Source organism: Leucoraja erinacea, chromosome 10, assembly GCF_028641065.1.
Source record: "Leucoraja erinacea ecotype New England chromosome 10, Leri_hhj_1, whole genome shotgun sequence".
In the NCBI taxonomy this organism is placed as follows: domain Eukaryota; kingdom Metazoa; phylum Chordata; class Chondrichthyes; order Rajiformes; family Rajidae; genus Leucoraja; species Leucoraja erinaceus.
Window position 1 is genome coordinate 50,316,729 of NC_073386.1, and position 19,580 is coordinate 50,336,308.

The 19,580-nt window shown below is 41.6% G+C and overlaps 2 protein-coding genes across 6 annotated transcripts in view; one reads left to right on the forward strand and one right to left on the reverse strand.

The window, feature by feature from the left end:
• Nucleotides 1-13,615, forward strand: part of ndc1 (NDC1 transmembrane nucleoporin) — a 28,488-nt gene extending 14,873 nt beyond the window's left edge. For 2 of the 4 annotated variants that reach the window (XM_055642226.1, XM_055642229.1), the window contains 5 exons: nucleotides 2,007-2,057; nucleotides 5,527-5,590; nucleotides 11,026-11,126; nucleotides 12,845-13,005; nucleotides 13,199-13,615. In XM_055642226.1, coding sequence (XP_055498201.1) covers nucleotides 2,007-2,057; nucleotides 5,527-5,590; nucleotides 11,026-11,126; nucleotides 12,845-13,005; nucleotides 13,199-13,262 — 441 coding nt within the window. In that variant the 3' untranslated portion in view covers nucleotides 13,263-13,615. The remainder of the gene's footprint in view (nucleotides 1-2,006; nucleotides 2,058-5,526; nucleotides 5,591-11,025; nucleotides 11,127-12,844; nucleotides 13,006-13,198) is intronic. The other 2 variants (XM_055642227.1, XM_055642228.1) reach the window with 2 other exon arrangements.
• A 2,508-nt stretch (nucleotides 13,616-16,123) lies between these two features.
• Nucleotides 16,124-19,054, reverse strand: LOC129700677 (uncharacterized). 2 transcript variants are annotated; one of them, XM_055641257.1, is made up of 2 exons: nucleotides 17,838-19,054; nucleotides 16,124-17,173 (listed from the first exon to the last, which is right to left on the reverse strand). In XM_055641257.1, the coding sequence occupies exons 1-2, from the start codon at nucleotides 18,291-18,293 to the stop codon at nucleotides 17,123-17,125; spliced, it is 507 nt and encodes a 168-aa protein (XP_055497232.1). In that variant the 5' UTR covers nucleotides 18,294-19,054; the 3' UTR covers nucleotides 16,124-17,122. The 2 variants fall into 2 exon arrangements, with proteins under 2 accessions (XP_055497232.1, XP_055497231.1); XM_055641256.1 differs by having other exon boundaries at nucleotides 16,124-17,176.
• Between the last annotated feature and the right edge of the window lie 526 nt (nucleotides 19,055-19,580).

Below are 19,580 nucleotides of genomic sequence, written 5' to 3' on the forward strand. Positions count from 1 at the left end.
TAATTCAATCTGCACTTTATGCTAAGTTAACTGGTACAACCTGCAGCAGCTGTTAATCTTTTGCAATCCAGTAATTTTGTACGTTTTACAAAAGGTACTGTATTGTAGGTTTTACAAAATGTACTGTATTTTTCTTCAATTGAAGCTGGGTTCCCTGTTATGAGAATACTTTGCTCGTAGATTTAGACTAATTAGTGTTATGCAAAACTTTCAAATGAAACACTACCTGGAATGCAATGTGACGCTGAATTGCTGGACAAGTGGCCACTTGGAAAGGAAAACAATGTCGGAGGAGCTTTGGTTTTACCAGTACCAAAGTTGTACTGATAACTACAAGTAATACTGATAACACATTAATTTCCATCATTACAGTAATAACATAACTCCTAATCTGTGCATAATTGTGGGTATAATTTACAAACACCCTACTTATAACTACTTAATAATCTCCTTGAAACTGCCCATTGCTGTCTGGCTCAAACCATTCTGTTCAAGTTCAAGTCACATTTATTGTCACATGCACGAATTGGTACAATGAGATTTGAGTTACCATACAGCCATACAATAAAAAGAACACAATACACGATATAGTTTAACATAAACATCCCCACACAGCGGAATCAACGTTCCCATTGTGAGGGAAGGCAATAACGTTCAGTCAAATTTCTAGCATTTTACATGAGCATTTCAGCTCGCCATTGTGTGCCATATTTTATTTTTGCTTTCTTTCTTAGAATAGTTTGAACTCCAACTCTGTGTTAAATTATCAAGTCTGTGTTGGCAATCTATTAGAGTTGATCTGTTCATATATTAAAACAAGCCTGCACAGACAAATCTTAACCAAGGAAACAGACCGACCAGTTGGCAATGGCCATATTGTCCTTGACTCAATACGATGAAGATGAATTTTCATAGAATTACTGATGAGAAACACTGAAGTTGTCCATGTGAATGTTTGGTGTCTCCAGTGAATTATTGTCGCCTGACGCCACCATTCTCCTTTCTCACCCCACTCCCACAATCAAACCATTTATATTCTTCCTTATCAAATATATATTCTATCCCTTTGGAAATGAAGCACCTTGGTCACTGTCAGATTAAGAGCTCCTCTTCCCCGCCAACCACTTTTTTTGCTTCTTCCAGTGCAAATTTTTATTAACCATTTACTCGGTAGTGGAGATAATTTTGATTAATTTATTTAGTAATACCCATAAGTTCTTACACTCCTTTCCCTAGCTGCTCCGCTTTCAGACTATCATTACTTTAGCAGCTTTATTTCTGAGAGAAATTATCCTATAATTTCTATTTGCATATGTTTTTTAATATGTCAATAACATATCCTTTCTCCTCCCCCCCCCCACCTCAAATTCCCCTCTGGCTCTTGTATCTAATTGCTTAGTACATCTCTTCACCTTAGTCTACTTCCCCATTCTGTCATCTTGTAAACGGGTGACTAGTCTCCGCTGTTGCTCCTCCAGCTTTTCACTCCATCAAATGTGCTCTCATACTCTGGTAACAGTCGGGTAACATTACCAAACCTTGGGCTTTAACAGCAGCAACTGGTGATGTAGCAAGGAAAATGTATTTAGACTAAAAATCAAAAGCAGATAGAAGAGCATATTTTAAGAGATATGATGCTAATTAGGGAAGCACCTGGTCATTCTGTGAAGATTAATTGCATGGTTGCTGTCATGCATGTTAACGTTTTCAAAAGGGAATAGGGCTTGGGTTGCTTAGTGGGGACTTGTTTTGCAGGGTTCATACAATAGAGATATGGGTGGGGGGCGGGGATGATGAAGTCCCAGTGGTGTGTGTCCATTGACCTCAGAATGCTTTCTTGTGTTATTTGGTTTGTCTCATTTTATATTCTTATTCCTTATATTCTCATATGAACTGCAATTGTATCTCAACTAGGAACCAAACTCTAAGGACTAACCTAAAATCCTAAGCATGAGTTCCATACCACAAGATGTATTAATGTTGCTTTGAAATGTTTATTCATTTAGGTCAAAACTTTTGTGTTGAAGCGGGGCCTGGTAATGTATTTATTTAACAAGGTACTGTGTTGAATGTCATTTTTAAACCACATCAACAGCATGTCAGATTATGCCTTGTTGAAAATCTTGCTCATTGCTTGATGCTTTGCTCACCTGCTAGTTTTTTTATGTTGAGCTCTTATCCTTTTGCTTCTGCAGCATTTTAAGTAAGAAGCCTCTTGCATCGGTTAGATATATCTGGCAGACTTGGTTGCACTGTTCTTAGGATCTTTTCTTGGGATTGGCTTACTAAGGGCGAGCTCTTTTTCTTTTCAATTAATACTGGATGGTGTGTGTGTCCAGCTTATTTCATTGGGGGTGAAGTAGATTCAGGAACATGACCTGCAATTGTTTATTTGTGTAATGTCATTTTGGAACAAAATGATAAATACAAATCTCATATTGTGCATTGTCAGAACAGCTTTTGTTCACATTTCATTCTTTATAATAATCAATTGTTGTGATATAATATTGCTATCTCTTCTGCGTTATTGCATTGGTTTCTCAAGGATGAAATAAAATCTAAAATGGCCTTCATGCAATAAACACTAAATTTCAGATTTGTTTGATGGGTTGTTAAAATTGACCTGGAGTTTGCATTGAGAATGGCATTATGGAGCAAAACTGATGGCAAATTCTGAGATGCACATGTGCACGGTTATTATAAAATCTGGAAGTTGCTGTTAGTGATTCCCTTCTCTTCAACTCTCATATTCGGCAACAATTGGTAAATTCGTAAGCTGTTTAGAAATTCTTGACTGGTGATAATAACTGAAAATGTTATGCCTTGCTGACTTGGGTTTAATTGTGTTTTAATGGTATAATACAAAGGCAGAATTGGTTCAATAAGTTTATTTTGTTCACATTGATAGTTGTTCTCAGCATGTAGCAGCTGATCAACCTCTGATTCCACAGACCTGAATGCAGAATTGTTGAGCTAGATTTCTGGCATTACAATAACTATCTTTGAGACCAGCATAATCAATAAGCAATGGGATTGGAGATTTGTTGGCATTTACTGTTAACGCAGATGAGTGATAACACATGCTGAGTGAGTGATGCTCTACCTAGAGCTTTTCAGCGTACTGCATCCAGATCCAGACAAATATGAAACATATCTGTATAATTTAAAAAATCACTTTAAAAAGCAACATTTCTCTGTAAATCATTGCATTCAACGATTGGCTCATCCATAGTTCCAATGTACAACCTGGTGCTGGATTAAAAGTAACTTTGTTCAGAATATATAGTGCACTCTCTTACCTAATTGATGAAGATGTATTTCATGTTCTCCAGGATGCTGTCTGACCCGCTGAGTTACTGCAGCACTTTGTGTCTATTTTTTGTCCAAAATATCAGCTCCGTTCAGCCTGGCCCTGGTATATCTCTGATTTTTAATCATTCCACATTTGGCAACTGTGGTTTCAGCTGATAGGGCTCTGCTCCACACTTGATACAAGATGCTATTTATGGATTGTGCTATGAATCAGCCAGGTGCATTTTGCCATATTAAAAGCACTTTTCTAATGCAGTTGTTGTTTGTGATAAGGTCTCTGTGACTAATTCTATTTAATAGCTCAGTCAATTATATTCCACTCCGAACACGCTCAAATTTGAGCAGGTACCGTATTTCCCGATGAAGACGCTATTTTTACCCAAAAATAAGGCACGAAAATTTACTTTCGTCTTGGAGGACAAAGGTTAGGTTGTTAGCCAAGATAGATAAACTTGGCTATCCCTCAGTATAGCAACATCAAGAACGATGTTGCAGTACTGAGGGATTGCCAAGTCTATACCTCATTGCTGGCAGCTAATGGGAAGCGGCTGTAAAAGGACAGCGCCGCTGGGATGTGGGAAGCTCACCTCTGGCAGTGCTCTCCATCTGAACACCTCCCTCCTGCCGCTCGCCGGCCCCGCCTATGTCAGCCGCTTCCCGTAAATCCTTAAATTCCTACTGCCGCTGGGAACAGGACATGGCCTCACTTGCTGTGCTGGGTGACACTGCATGGCATTCAATGCCCGGTCAGGGTCTTTCAATGTAAATTTGCATGTGGACAGGCTTTGGGTGTGTGTGGCGGTTGTCAGTCAAGTGAGAATAACAGGAAGAATAAGAATGCTGCTGGCTTGTCAACAGAAGCGCACTAAAGCAGTTGGTATTAGATTTGAAATTCTCGTTATCCCTATTTTTGACCTGGCTCGGAGACCGGACAGTGAGGGGACCAACTCAAGAGCAAAGATCATAGAGCAGAGCGGGTCAGCAGGCGATGGATAACAGGACAGAGGGCGGTGAAGTTTACTCCTGTGTCAGCGCGAGTAACTTCAATTGGTCCCTCAAACTAGTATTGTCATTCAGTAAGATCACAACTGATTCAACTTGACCTGTTTTTCCCACCATCTCTCCACTTGCCATCACCCTCCACCCCCCCACCCATTCAGTCATTCAGAATGGAGGAGATCTGGAAGCTTTGGGCAAATTGAAGTTACTTTCATTCTTTTTTTTTTGAGAGTGAGAAATTCTATGTCTCGCCAGCATTTTTTCAAAATTTGGCAACTCAAAATGGGGATGCGTCTTCGACACAGGTGCGTCTTCATTGCCGGGAAATACGAGTACTTAAATATTCGGAAACTGGTTTATCGATACTCTTTGCTTTGAATGGTTGCAAATAATATTCAGAAATAAATGGCTTTTAAACATGTAGCTGAATACTTTTAATATTACAAAGAAAGACATGGAAAGACTGGAGTAACTCAGTGGGTCGGGCAGTATTTCTGGAGAACATGAATATGTGACATATCGGGTCGAGACCCTTCTTCAGACAGTTTGTACGTGGGTGGGAAAGAAAGCTGGAAGTGGATGGGCAGAACAGAGCATGACCAGCAATAGGTGAACACAGGTGATGGATTTTTTTGATAACCAGATTGTTGGACAAAGGCTAGAGATGAAAAGTCAGTTGTGAGCACAAAAGCGTAAAGAGTTGTGAATCATGGAGCTCTTTGAAAGTGACTTTTCTTTGGAACTTTCAACGTGATATTCTTCATTCAACCCTTTCAGGCAGCTGCATTAAACTTGAAATATTTGGCTTGAGTTAGGTACAAGGCTTTGTCTGCAGTTGACTTTAAATCTGCAAATTATAGAATTTGGTTTGTTACCAAAACTCATCCATGAAAAAATCATGCAGTGCATCCATATTTTGAAGAATTAGTTTGTGTCGGAACTTGAAAATATTCTTTAAATTGCATGTGATATAGTTATCTTAACTTGGCTTCTTCCATTATGCATGTATAAATTTTTGAGATGAAATGCATAATTAGCAACTTTGCAAATCAGTAAACTTTATTGAAGTGATTCAGAGTAATAGTTCAAACTTGCAGCTTTAATGACTTTGGTGCATGTGTGGCTGGCACTGCATGGCATTTCAAAATCTCAGCTGGCCTAATTTGTCTTTAATTCTATAAACGGAGATTAGATTTAATTGCATTTTCTTTTCAGCTTCCTGAAGCTTCAAGTCAGGCCTTGTTTGCGAACAGTCAAGCACATATTTGGGCACTTGAAGGTAATTGCTTTTTTGGGGATATGTGCATTTTTGCTTCTAATCAATGCTATTGTGTTAATTGTGAAGCAATTACATAAATAGTGTCGCAGTCAAGGTGAGCTATTATTTCTACTAAGAAGGAGGTAGTGAGCTACCTCGAGTAGCAGTTATTATTCCACTAAAGGTACTACCGTGATGCCACTGGGTAAGAAATGCCATGAATTAGACATGGTGACAGGTGAGAATTGACAATATTTTCAAGTCAGGACACAGTATGACTTTAAGAAGACCCTGCATTCTCACACACCTGCCCACGTCCTCCTTGGTTGGTAGACGTCAGAGGTTTAGGAATTATATTGCCGGACTTTGCCTTCTTTGTGATTGCATCTATGTACGGAGCCCAGGACAGGTCATCAGAGATGTAAACATCCAGGAATTTGAAACTGCTAACTGTTCACCACCAACTCACCAATGAAAACCAGTGTGTAATCTCCCAACTTTCCCTTCCTGAAGCCAACAATTAGTTCCTCTGTCTTGTTGATTTTAAGCAAGGGCTTGCTGTTGTGACACCACTCGACCATGTGCTCTATCTCTCTCCTGTACACTGACTAATCACACCTGTGAATCGGCCAACTACAGTGATGGCATCAGAGGATTAATAAATTGTATAATGTAACAAAGATAGACACAAAAAGCCGGCAGGTCGCGCAGCATCTCTGGTGAAAATGTTAGGGTTGGAAGCCTTCTTCAGACTGATTGGACTAGGGAGAGTTGGTGGAAAACTGGAAGTGGAGAAAAACAGGACAAATCTGGGCTGGTATTTTTTTTCAGGCTCTCTCTTGTCAACAGTCAGCCGATCAGGGAACCTCCTTGCCCGAGGTCATCTGTTGACGGCTCCAATATGTCCTGGTCTTTCTTTGCTTCCATTTTTTCCCCCCACTCTCCCTACTGCAATCAGTCAGAAGAGGGATTCTGACCCAAAACGTCACCTATCCATTTTCACCAGAGGTGCTGCCTGACCGACTGAGTTACTACAGTATTTTGTGTCTGTAATTAATGAATGATGATGGTTGGAGCAGTACTTAATCAAACAGTCGAGAGAGAGAAAGATTGAAAATCTTCTATATCAAACGCTTATGGGAGTTTCCTTCTGAAATGACTCCATTCAGTCACTATTCTTTCTCAGTTTCAGCCTCTTCTATACAGTTTATTTTAATCATTGTAATGCATTATTAATCAGTCCTTCCAATTCAAGCTCTGTACAGATGAGACATTGTCACAAGAGGAGTGGCTTACATGCTGGAGAATGGAAGAGTCACGGTCTTAAGACTGGATAAACCCTGAGGTTGTGGAGAAAATGTGGTCCAGAAACCATCTTAGAATACCATTTTATATATTGTATAGCAATGTCGGGGCAATTTTGATTGTTTGCAGCAGTGACACCAGGAGCCAGTGATGATGCAATTAATTATTTGGGTTAAAGGTTAGCAGCAGGCCGGAAAATCCAAACAGGATAGATGAGGTCCAGATGGATTAGTGGCCGATGATCAGTGTAGATTTGGTGGGCCTTAGGACCTATTTCAGTACCATATATTTTCATGACTTAAATGTAAGACCAAGTGTTTCTGTTTAATACTAACATGTTAAACTGTCAAAATTAAATACTGAGCCTGTTTAACCAAAGCCAAATACATGCTCAGCTCATTTGCTATGGAGAGTTGTGTTGCTTTTTTTTTTTTTTAAAGCTATCAACTCAAACAATCCCACTAATAAATTAAAAATATTCTGATCAGAAATGTAATGTGGGCATAATTGGAATACAATTAGTGGAGTGGGCAAGGTTGCATATTCCCTCTGCAAATAAGGAAGCTATGGTGTTGATTGTAATCGGTGAATATTCTACTTTTTAAGGAGGAAGGTTTAGAGTATTATTCTCGGTATATTATTAATGCTCAGGTGGAGCAGTGTGAAATCTTTCTAGTTTGTCCTTTTTTAGTCACACCAGCAGCTTCAAAAGCCATGGCATGCAAGCAGTGGCAGATGGAGTGATATTAAATGGTCCACTCACTAGTTCTGTGTATTGCAGTCATGCATCAATCTCACTAGGAATGCAGCATCTGTTGGTTTCGACTGCAAACCCACAAATTTAAGGGATTACTTAACTGTACAAGATTTTCAGATGCTATGCAACTGTCACGTGTTAAGTCAACTATTTAGAACAGAGGTAACAAGAAACTTATTTCTTCAGAGATTTGTAAATCCTTGTATGTGTAATGTATTAGTGTGTTATTAAGATAATCCAGGTGATGTGGGTGAAGGGTGAGGTAAAATATCAGCCAGGAACTTATTCAATATTTACCATGCTCGCAGGATTGTATAGCCTGCTCCTGTTATTGAGATCCTAATCCTTGTATCTTGTATCTAGTTTAGGCTGGAACTGATCATGCCAGTGGGGCATCAGCTCTTTTTAACTTCACCAACTTGCCTACAAACTGCCCTGTTTTAATTTTGGGTTCCTGGCTTCCTGTTTACTTTTCCCATTGCCCACTCGTCCCACAGTATTGAGCTAAGGTATAAAATGGTCTATTAAAGGTTACCAGTGAAAGAAAATGTCCCCAATGTTGGGGTAGTCCAGAACCAGGCGTCACAGCTTAAGGCTATTTTTCACCCAGAGAGTTGTGAATCTGTGGAATTCTCGTCCACAGAAGGCAGTGGAGGCCAATTCACTGGATGCATTCAAGAGAGAGTTGAATATAGCTCTTGGAGCTAACAGAATCCAGGACTATGGGGAGAAAGCAGGAACGGGGGACTGACATGATAATTGAATGGCGGTGCTGATTCGAAGGGCCAAATGGCCTACACCTGCACCTATTTTCTATGTTTCTATTTTCAACCATTCCTCATCATGGTCTTGAACACACTTTTTCTGGGTTCCTCCATGGTAACTAAATAGCAGGACCCTGTGTATGACAGACCTTTGTGCAACTTCATGCTATGAAATGGTGATTCATAACAAATTCCATCCAACAATCAAGGAAAGATTGATATCCAGTTGAATCACAGCCTGAGATTTACTGGCTATTATTACTTTTGAGGTGTATAAATATTTCTGAATGCCCCTGACATTTAGAAATATTCAAACTTCCTTAAAAAATGAATGAATAATTTAAGATTTGAAAAATATATTTTTAATTAAATGCTTAAACATTAAAGTAAACCCAATTAAAAAGTTCTGATACTGCTTTGCATTGCAACTATTTCTCATTGAAATGAAAGGACTTGTTCAAATCGTAGGACTAGTTCAGCAGTGGTTCAGACAGCAGATTATTTAATGTAAATGCTGGAAAATTGCAACATATTCACTTCCCAGTATCAGAGTCAAAGAAACCCCTACATCAACATTCTACATCCACTTGGTAACCCTGATCTGTCTAAAACCAGTATTAAAACTTACAGCAGTTTGGCATGAGGCTCCTGGCACGTTTGGACCTAAATTATCCTACACAAATAAGACGATAATACAGGTGCACAACCTTTTATCCGAAAGCCTTGGGACCAGACACCTTTCGTAATTCAGAATTTGTCGGTCTTCGGAATGGAAATTTTTTTGCGTAGATTTTAATGTCTGGCTCAGTGGTAGAGTGCTCGGCTCATATCCGCAAGGTCACGAGTTTGCGCCTTGATCCCGGCAGAAGAAGTCGGAGCGGGGCTGGGCTGGGCTGCTGCTGGCTGTGGGTCTCTGGGATCTCTGTGCTTGCGGTGGGCCTGGTGTTCGACGTCCAATTGGTCCTGACGTCTCCGGTGACTGCACTGACCTGCAGCCATCGCCGTCGTGAAGACAGTACAAAGCCCCCGCGCCGGTGCAATGAGCGGGGAGCCGGAGAGGGGAGGGAAGGGGTCACACACATGGCCGGGAAGCAGAGGGGTGTAGGTGGGGTGAAACTGAAGGGAGCGACAATCTGCTGCTGCCTGCACGCTGAGTTTAAAAGTTCCCACGCAAGACTCACGATACACTGTGTATCGTGTCTACCGTGGGAACTTTTAAACTCAGCGGGCAGGTAGCAGCATATTGTCAATTATTAACCCTCCTGCGCAATATACTCTCACCTTCTCTTTTATGAATGGGGATTTAGTTCCCCTTTCTTCGAGGACCGACCGGAGGTTCCGCTGTCACCTCTGCGGGCCGCCCTCGGTGAACGTCCTGTCTCCCTGTCCCTGGGATAGTAGGGGGCGATCAAACAGCACAATACCCCCCTCCCCCTCCAACTCCAGAGGAATCCGCTCCCCGATGGGCCGCTACGGCGACAAGTGGCAGTTCGCCCACAGCCCGAGCTGCGCCACCCCAAGAACAAGAAGTACCTTCCACACTATCAGCTTCGGCCCATACACTGCGTGTTCCTCTGATGTTGGAACGGGGCTGGGCTGGAGTTGTTGATCTGGGATCTCCGTGCTTGCAGTGGGCCTGGGGGTCGGTGTCCCGATGAGAGGGCGCAGCTCGGGCTGTGGGCGAACTCCCACTTGTCGCTGTAGCGGCCCATCGGGGAGCGGCTTCTGGTGGTCCTGACGTCTCCGGCCAGTTTGCAGTTTTCCTCTGGAGTTGGAACGGGGCTGGGCTGCTGCTGGCTGTGGGTCTCTGGGTTCGCCGTGCTTGCGGTGGGCCTGGGGGTCGGTGTCCCGTTGGTCCTGACGTTTCCGGTGACTGGCACTGTGCTGCTAGAATCGCCGACGTGAAGACAGTGCAAAGCCCCCGCCCCGGTGCAATGAGCGGGGAGCTGGAGAGGGGAGGGAAGGGGTCACACACATGGCCGAGAAGCAGAGGGGTGTAGGTGGGGTGAAACTGAAGGGAGCGACAATTTTCTGCTGCCTGCACGCTGAGTTTAAAAGTTCCCACGCAAGGCTCACGATACACTGTGTATCGTGTCTACCGTGGGAACTTTTTAACCCAGCGGGCAGGCAGTGGCATATTGTCAATTATTAACCTTCCCGCGCAATATACCCTCACCTCTTTTATGAATGGGGATTTAGTTCCCCTTTCTTCGAGGACCGACCGGAGGTTCCGCTGTCACCTCTGCGGGCCGCCCTCGGTGAACGTTTTCAAGGACCTTTCTTCAAGGACCGAAAAAATGGCCGCTATTCGGAGCTTTTCGTTATTTGGATCGTCGGATAAAAGGTTGTGCACCTGTACTACTAAATATAAAATTATTTTTCAAAGCTTAATTACACTTGCTTTATTTTGAGTTTGTTGGTTTTTTTCCAATTCTCCATCAGTTTAGACCAAGAATATTTTGTATATAAATTTGCCACACTGCTGGTTACTGAGACTTCTAATTGACAATCTAGATGAAATGCATTTTCTTCCTGCCCGCCCCCCCCCCCCCCCCCCCCCCCCACCTGATCATTGCAATATCTTATTTAATCGTGCATAGATTTAATTTCATTTATCTCTTTGTTTGCAGCCATTTCCCATCTTGTGGTAGCTTCATTTACAGAAGACCGATATGGTGTAGTGCAGACAACACTATCATCTATTCTGTGTGCCATGCTCTCTCTCCAGGAGGTGAGAATCCTTTTGGTTCTTTATGTGCCATGTGTTCTGCCAACCACGGTCCACACTTGAAATACTTGCTCCGTGCGGTTGAGTTTATCATGGTAAATTGTGAGTAATTCGAGATGTTTAGCATAACTCAAACTGTGCCACTATTTGCAGCTTCATATACTTCTCCCTCTCTGTTCTAGTGAAATCACACCTAGCAGGGATGATACAAGTCCTAAGATTAAATTACTAGACTATCCACATTAACAATGTATTTATGTCAATTGGGACCTCAGAGTTGAAATGCAGTTTCTGCTCCCAAGGGCCTGGCGAGGCAATCTGTTAAGTTTCCTATCATATTATATAGTCAACTAATTGCAACCATGAAATTCATTTTCCAGTTTGATCCTTTGATTGTCATCTGGGAGATGGGAGTATCTGTAGGCAATGAGAGATTTAAGCGAGTTATATTTTGTCTTTAGTGTCACATTGCAGTTTGTTTTTCAATCAATTACTTGCATTTGTGTACTTACCAATGCAAGATGTATAAATGACCAGAACTTACACACTTTGAACAAGTGTCCACTATCCAGGCATATGCACCAATTGCAAGACATTGTTCCCAAGAAGATGTATCTTTAGTCCCAGTTTGATAATCACAAAATATGTGGTTTATTTAGTATTTGGTGTGACTCCTCTTCACTGTACCATGCAACAAGCTGCTCTCTATGTATGTGCTTTTGCAATGCTGGTATGGAACCTGCTTGGCCCAATTGCATGTCTGATGGTCACAGAGTCTTCAGACCAATGCATCAATGCTGAATAAGATGTCCATCAGAGCGCGTCCCACAAGTCTGGGTTCATCCCGTATTCATCCAGACTTTTTCTCTCAATGTACCAGTTCAAATGTCTTTTGAATATTGTAATAGTACCCGACTCTACAGCTTCTTCTGACACCATGTTCCCTATACCGATCACCCTCTGTGTAGGTGAAAAAAACCTGCTGCCTCATTTTAAATGTTTCCCCCTCTCAATTTAAACCCATGTCCTCTAGTATTAGATTTTTCTACCCTGGGAATAGATTGTGACCATCCATGTTATGATTTGATGTAGTTCTGTAAGATCACTTCTCATCCTCCAGCAAAGATACACGAAAATTGGGTTTTTTTTTGTTTGGATTGTTATTATAAGAGGGATATATGTGTACATTTTAGAACATATGGGTATATATCTTTTGTGACAATTATATATAGTTACTTTGAGTGTGGACCAAGCCTGTCTAGCAATAGACAGACACACAGCAGAGAAAAAAATGAGTGCCTCCATTTTAATACTTCAACTTACCAGCTATCCTCCAGCATCTACGAAAGTGATACTAGTATAAGATGATCATATCCCTCTGTTATAATATTTGCATTTCTCACAGTACCTGGTTAGTTTCACCTGGAATTATATTAAAATTGTCAGAATATTTAGTATGAAATATTGGAATATTATGAAAGAGCCACACATTAATGCAGTGCAGCTTTCAGTTTCTGAGTACATTGCAAACTGTAAAATGCAGCAATGGAAAGAAAAATCATTGTTTTAAATTAACATTACATCATATCTCAGACTCAGCAAATGTCCTTTGGTTGATTGGAATGTTTATGTTTTCTTGTAGATAACCCTGATTCATCAAGTTCCATTAAAACCATCTGCCTTATTATTTTGAACTGAACTTATTTTATTTTTAAAAACAGGCTGTGGACAAACATTTTAAACTACCTCATGCATCTAGCAAGCCAACAAGATCTCCTGGTACTCTCGTAGATTCTTCTTACAAGACTCTGAGATTTGCCCTTCGCGCCACCCTGAAAACTGCAATTTATAGAATAACTACCACCTTTGGAGACCATTTAAAGTAAGTCTATATTTCATATATGTCCATTTCTATAGGATACTTCAAGATGCAATTGTACAATTTCTCTCTGGTCTTGCTAGATACTTTTAAATTAATTATTTATTTTTGATTTTAAATGAAAATCCTTTGATTCAATTTATGTCAATTTCCTTCTCAAACTATGTGTCGTGTTTAAATATATTCTTATTTTCAGGGCTGTACAACTTTCGTCAGAACACAGAAAAAGGCTGCAGCAATTTCTGGAATACAAAGAATGAAGTAATTGAAATCTTCCAGAGCCAATGCTCACAAGGTCAAGACTATAACACACTACCAGCATTCTGTCTTTGTTCCATAAGCTCCTTTTTATATTCTGGCAAGTGAGGGATTTTTTTTTTTGATTAAAAATATGATGAATAATCCTAAGATTTCCCTGTTCATGGGAAGAGACTTCTCGACATTTGGTAATTTTGTACATTTTTGCAGTAGAGAGTGTATGTTTGTAAAGGACAACTGTTTTGTATTTCTTTTGAAATGCTGTTTGGAATTTAGCAAGGTTATACTTGAGGTTCTAATAATTTGAGGCTGCTGTATCTATTCATATCTCAATAAATGTGGTGTTGACATTGAATTTCTGACTGTTTATGCGTTAAATTAGATTACCGCCACAAGCCACAAGAATATTGGAAATACCTTGAAAGGCAAAAAAAAAAAACCCCCAGATAAACTGCTCTAAATCTGGAAAAAAATAAATGTTCAGTCTCTGTGGAGAGTGTTTTTTGTTGCAGAGAAATATTTGGATGGAGACCAAGTGAAGTGATTATGGCTGAGAAGGTTATGAAAGTTGACCAGTATTTCCTATTTGTATTGGAACCGGCAGTAATATTAACTCCGTTTTTCTCTCTCTCCATGGATGCTATCTGACCTGCTGAATATTTTCAGCATTATCTTTTATTTCAGATTTACATAAATTCTGGTTTTCAACTTCTCATTCATTTTCCTCCGAGTTACATCTTTTGCAATCAGTTCACCTGTGATAGACTGGACCCAACTTCTTCTCTCAACTGATACCACCATCTGTGTCATTCAGTCTCTCCTGGTTATTTTCAAATCAGGCATTTTTCTCTAACCCTTTCCTTTCTCTGCAACTTAATATATATTTGATTTCTGACTTTATCTCGTACCTATGAAAGGTCTCAACCTAAATAATTCTCTCTAAATAATCTGAGTTTCCAACATTTTCTGTTTTAATTTCAGAATATTTTATTGTATATGAATCTGTTCTCTAAATACTCAGATCAATACTTGCTCTATGTAAACAATGGCTGTTATCCACTTTTAAATGCAGTATCTAGCTGCAAATGTTCACACAGAAAATGGCCTGATTATTTTAACATATTTCTGCAGTGAAAAGTAAAAAATATATATATATTAAAGCATGTTTCAGAAGGAACTGCAGATGCTGGAAAATCGAAGGTAGACAAAAATGCTGGAGAAACTCAGCGGGTCAGTCTGAAGAAGGGTTTCGACCCGAAACGCCTATTTTCTTCGCTCCATAGACGCTGCCTCACCCGCTGAGTTTCTCCAGCATTTTTGTCTACCTTATATATTAAAGAAGTTAAGTTTATCAAGAATAAAGTGGTCTGAATGTTCCCCATTTTCTCTGACTCCTAAAGGACTTGCAGGACTACAGTTTTCTTCAGAAGATTTGTTTTATATATGCCAATATCTGTAACCTTTAATTCCTGAGCAAAATTTGGCTTGCGTTTTGTTGAAGTGACTTTAACATTAAGGCCCAAAAGGAACAGGGCATTAGCCATTTTCTGATTATTAATATCTGCAATCTATACCTAATTTGTTTTCAGTTACACCAATGGCTAGATTCCAAATAAAGTACCCTTTGCAATGAAGCACAGCATCTTGACCTCACTGTGAAGCTTTTTTTAAATCTTTCTTGGCACGGTTAGCATTTCCTATTTTCATTCTAGTCTTCCCATTGCTTCAATGGGGCTGGTCCAGAACAAATTGCTGGTGATATTGATTTCTAAGACATTGAAGCTATCAACCATTTCTACCTCAGCACCATCAATGTATCCAAGGTATGTGTGCCGCTTGGTTTCATGAAGGCAATCACAATCTCCTTTGCCTTGCTGACATTAATGAAGAGGTTGGCACCAGGGCATCAGGTACTCAATCTCCTCTCTGTCCTCAGTCTCGTCATTATTTGATATCTGGCCCACTAACGGGGTGACTACGAATTGGGAAATTGTATTGGATTGGTATTTGGATGCAGTGTCATGAGTGTATGAGGTGTATAGAAAGATGCTGAGAACACATCCATGTGGGGAACCTGTGTGGAGGGTGATTTATCACCTATCGTCACTGATCTATTGGTCAGGAAGTCTAGGATCCATTTGCAAAGGGGAGTGCTCACTCTAAGTTCTCATCATTTAGCAATTATGCCTGTGATGATATTTGAATTTTAGACTCGCTGTTTCTGTTCATACTGTCCAAGTCACCGACTGCTATGTTAATAATAGTGAAAGACAGAATCTTAATTTGTGCCGTTGCAGGCATTGGTCATTCTGCTCAATTTAAAATAAAACAAAAGAAACTGAAAATGCTGGAAAACTGAAATTAAAACAAAATAGCAGGTCAGGAAGGATAAATATTTAATGCTTTGTCAAAATGGAAAAGAGAAATATTATTGTCGAATGTGGAATTGTTTCAATCATTATTGTCAAATGTACAGTGGAAAGCTTACTTGTTGTGTGCTATCCAGTGAGTTAAAATACTATACATATTTATAATGGAGCTGTCCACAATGTCTAGATACAGGATAAGGGGAATAAATAAAGATTTAAAAGAGTAGAGTGATTGTAATGAATTATTGTAGATCCGACGCTGGAACCAACATGTAAAGAGTCACCTGGCTTCAGTACCATCTTGGATCATCTGTCACATCTCAAGTATGCTCTTGAGATCTCTATCATCATCGTTGAAACCATCAACGGGCACGGTGCCTTACAATGCTATGTACGACAGTGATCGCAACTTCTACTGAAGTGTGGATGGCCGTTGGCTCGCTAGGAGCTCATCAGGTCTTGTTTTTTTGTCCTGCTGGGGGTCCCCCAGCTCATCCGCCCTTTGACAGGTCTTGTTTTTTTGTCCTGCTGGGGGTCCACAGCCCCCTCCTCACCTGGCAAACCAGGTGGGGGGGTTTGGTTTAGTCGCCGACTATCCGACCATGGAGCAGGTAGCACGAGATTACATGGTACCCGTGGCGGTGGGAACTCCCCCTGACCTTCTCTAGGAGAAATTGCAGTGAACCATAAGAAACTAGACCCAGGACACTTGTGAAAGAGTGGAGGGATGCACTCATATAATATAGTGTATATTATATCCCTATATAAGGAAGGACATGCAATGAAGTGGGAAGGACTGCAGTGAAGGTTTGGCATATTGGTTTGTTTGTGCTATGGGGGGAGATTAAGCAGATTGGCCTGTGCTCTCTTGATTTCAGAACCTCTAGTTCTTGAAAATTCTTGAGGCGTTTGGTAAGGTAGGTTTTCTAGAGCCAGGGGACATATTCTCCAAAGAAGGAAATGGCCATTGAGAACAGATGAGAAGGAATTTCCTCATCTGGAGGAGAGTTAATCTTTGGAACGTTGTACCAAGTGAGCTCAGTTGCCAAATGCATTCAAGGCCGACATGGATTTTTGTATGTAGAGGGAGTTGATGGCTAAAGGGGTGGAACAGTGTAAGCGACGCTGACGTAAAAGATCACCCACGATAGGAGCAGAATTAGACCATTCGGCCCATCACGTTCACATTGCCATTCAATCATGCTGATCTATCTCTCCCTCCTAACCCCATTCTCCTACCTTCTCCCCATAACCCCTGCGTTCACAGGTCGACTGAGTTTTTTTTTAGCATTTCCTGTTTTATTGACAGTGAAGGAGGTTGAGCAGATTTCAACCCTGATGTTTCCATCTTCTAATAAATTACTATCCCTGGAAAAGACACTGGACCGAAGTGCTGCACTTCAACGTGAGTTGTTGCATCGGCATGCGACCCAGAGGCAGAGAAGTAACAGCCCTGCCCTGGACAGTAGTCGCCTCCAGCATCTTGAGGACTATCAACAGACTTCCACCGTCACTTCTGGAGGTAAGTTGACGAATACCTTAGCCTGCTTAATAAAAAAAACATTTTAATTGGTCTTGATTTAAAGCATATTTATTTTGCAATTAAGGAACAAAATATAGACAAGAGGCATTTAAACGATTCCCCGTAGCCTTGCTGTAAACTACTGAAAGAAGAAGCCACGTTGATTCTTAGATGTGTCGATTTTGTAAATGTTTTGCACAGCATACATGCGGTCGTACACACGCAACAAATGTAAGCACGCATTTCTTAATGTCCGCGTAGAGCAAGATCTGACTATTTCGGCAATTGTCCTGCCATTATTGGTAGTGATTTTCTCTTTAAATTGCTTGGAATGAGTCTCAGTTTGGGGAAATTCTATAAATTGTAGTCGATGTTTTAACTGAAACGTCTCGTCTTTCTTTGCGAGTTAGCGCCGCCTGATTTGCCAACTTTAGCTTTATTTTCTCCGTTTCGCGGTGAATATCATGCAGGTTGGCCGCGGCGTCGGGTTTTCTCGTCTGAAAGCGCCTGTAGATGGGGATGGACGCGATAGTCTGGATGCATTTATCCAAAGTCAGGGGGCAACACTCTTTGCTGAACAGGGACTCTCTGAAGAGGCGATTAACTCGCAGGGTCTGATCTCTCTGAATCTTGGTCTCTTCCCACAGTTTCAACACCCGTTCATGTTCGTTGATCAGATTTCTCACCTGACTCTGTGCTGCCAAGAGGCGATCTTCCAAAAGCTTCCTGACATTCTCCGCCTGAACCAGCTCCGAAGCCAATTTATCTATTTCCTGGTTTAATCTGGAGTTTTCTTGCTGCAGGCTCTTACATCGTTCCGCCCTCTCCTTCAGTTCCTTCACCACCTCCTTGGTCAATTTGCTCGTCAGTCTGGAATCGGTGTCCAGTTGCAGCTCTGGTTGAAGCTTTTTGATGGTTTTATGCAAGTCCTTGTTTTCCGAGTTGAGCGCTTTGACCTTCTCTTTCAATTCGCGGATCTGCGACGCCATCGACGTCCGGATCACATTCAGTTTATCTCGGTTGAATTCCCCTCTCTTCGATGCTTCGTCTCGCTCTTTCCTGTATTTTAGTAAGAGTTTCTTGGTCTCAGACTTGGTCAGTGCGTTTCTCGAGCCCCGGATCTCCTCCTTTGGACTGGACATGTCTAATCTGACTGAGCCTGGAACAAACGCACACAAAATGATTCAACAACTATTGCACACCAAACCCTCCTAACTTTTGCACTAGTTTAAATCTGTCTTTATCCTGGTGATGTTTGCAATGAAACGCGCAATAGGTGTTATACAATCCCGCAATTCTTCAATCTGTTCAACGGTACAATGGACTAATCCTATTCCAATGTCAGGTGGGGCGAGAACTGGAAGGTGAAGTTTGTTTATGGCCGTCAATATTCCGACTAAAGCTATTGGTAAGGAATTGATAAGTACTTGAAAGGGTGTCTTTCCAGGGAATTGGGGAAACGCAGGAAAGGTTGATCAAACATAATTATTTCGAAGTCCGAATACACTAACTCTAGGGTAAAAGGCTCTGCTTCCCACTTTATGTAGATGAAGTGTTTGCAGATGCTGGAAAAATCGAAGGTAGATCTTGGAGAAACTCAGCGGGTGAGGTAGCATCTATGGAGGAAAGAATAGGTGAGTTTCGTGTCGAGACCCTTCTTCAGACTGATGTGTGGGGGTGGGGTGGGAAGAAGAAAGGAAGAGGCAGACACAGTGGGTTGAGGGAGAGCTGGGAATAGAAGGAAGGGGGAAAGCAAGGACTACTTGAAATTGGAAAAGTCAATGTTCATACCGCTGGGGTGTAAACTACCCAAGCATAATATGAGGTGCTGCTCCTCCAATTTACGGTGAGATTCACTCTGGCCATGGAGGAGGCCCAGGCCAGAAAGGTCGGATTTGTAAATGGTAGGGGGAGTTGAAGTGCTGAGCCACCGGGAGATCAGGTTGGTTACTGCGAACTCAGTGGAGGTGTTGGGCAAAGCGATCGCCAAGCCTACGCTTGGTTTCACCGGTGTAGAGCTGCTGACACCTAGAGCAGCGGATGCAATAGATGAGGTTGGAGGAGGTGCAGGTGAACCTCTGCCGCACCGGGAAAGATTGCTTTGGTCCTTGGATGGAATCAAGGGGGGAGGTAAAGTGACAAATGTAGCATTTCCTGCGGTTGCAAGGGAAAGTACCAGGGGAGGGGGTGGTTTGGGTGCGAAGGGATGAATTGACTAGGGAGTTATGGAGTGGCGGTCTCTGTGGAAACCCGAAAGGGGAGGAGATGGGAAGATGTGGCCAGCGGTGGGATCCCGTTGGTGGTGGCGAAAATGTCAGAGGATTACCTATTGTATGTGACGGCTGATAGGGTGGATGGTGAGGACAAGGGGGACTCTGCCCTTGGTACGAGTGGGGGGGGGGGGGGGGGGGGGGGGGAGAGGATGAAAG

Bases quoted from the DNA above. Each gene is read 5' to 3' on its own strand.
- LOC129700677 (XM_055641256.1), bottom strand. From the start codon at position 18,293: ATGTCCAGTCCAAAGGAGGAGATCCGGGGCTCGAGAAACGCACTGACC. The intron at 17,177-17,837 runs GTGAGAAATCTG...TTTTTTATTAAG, and splicing joins TCTTGGCAGCACAGAGTCAG to CAGGCTAAGGTATTCGTCAA.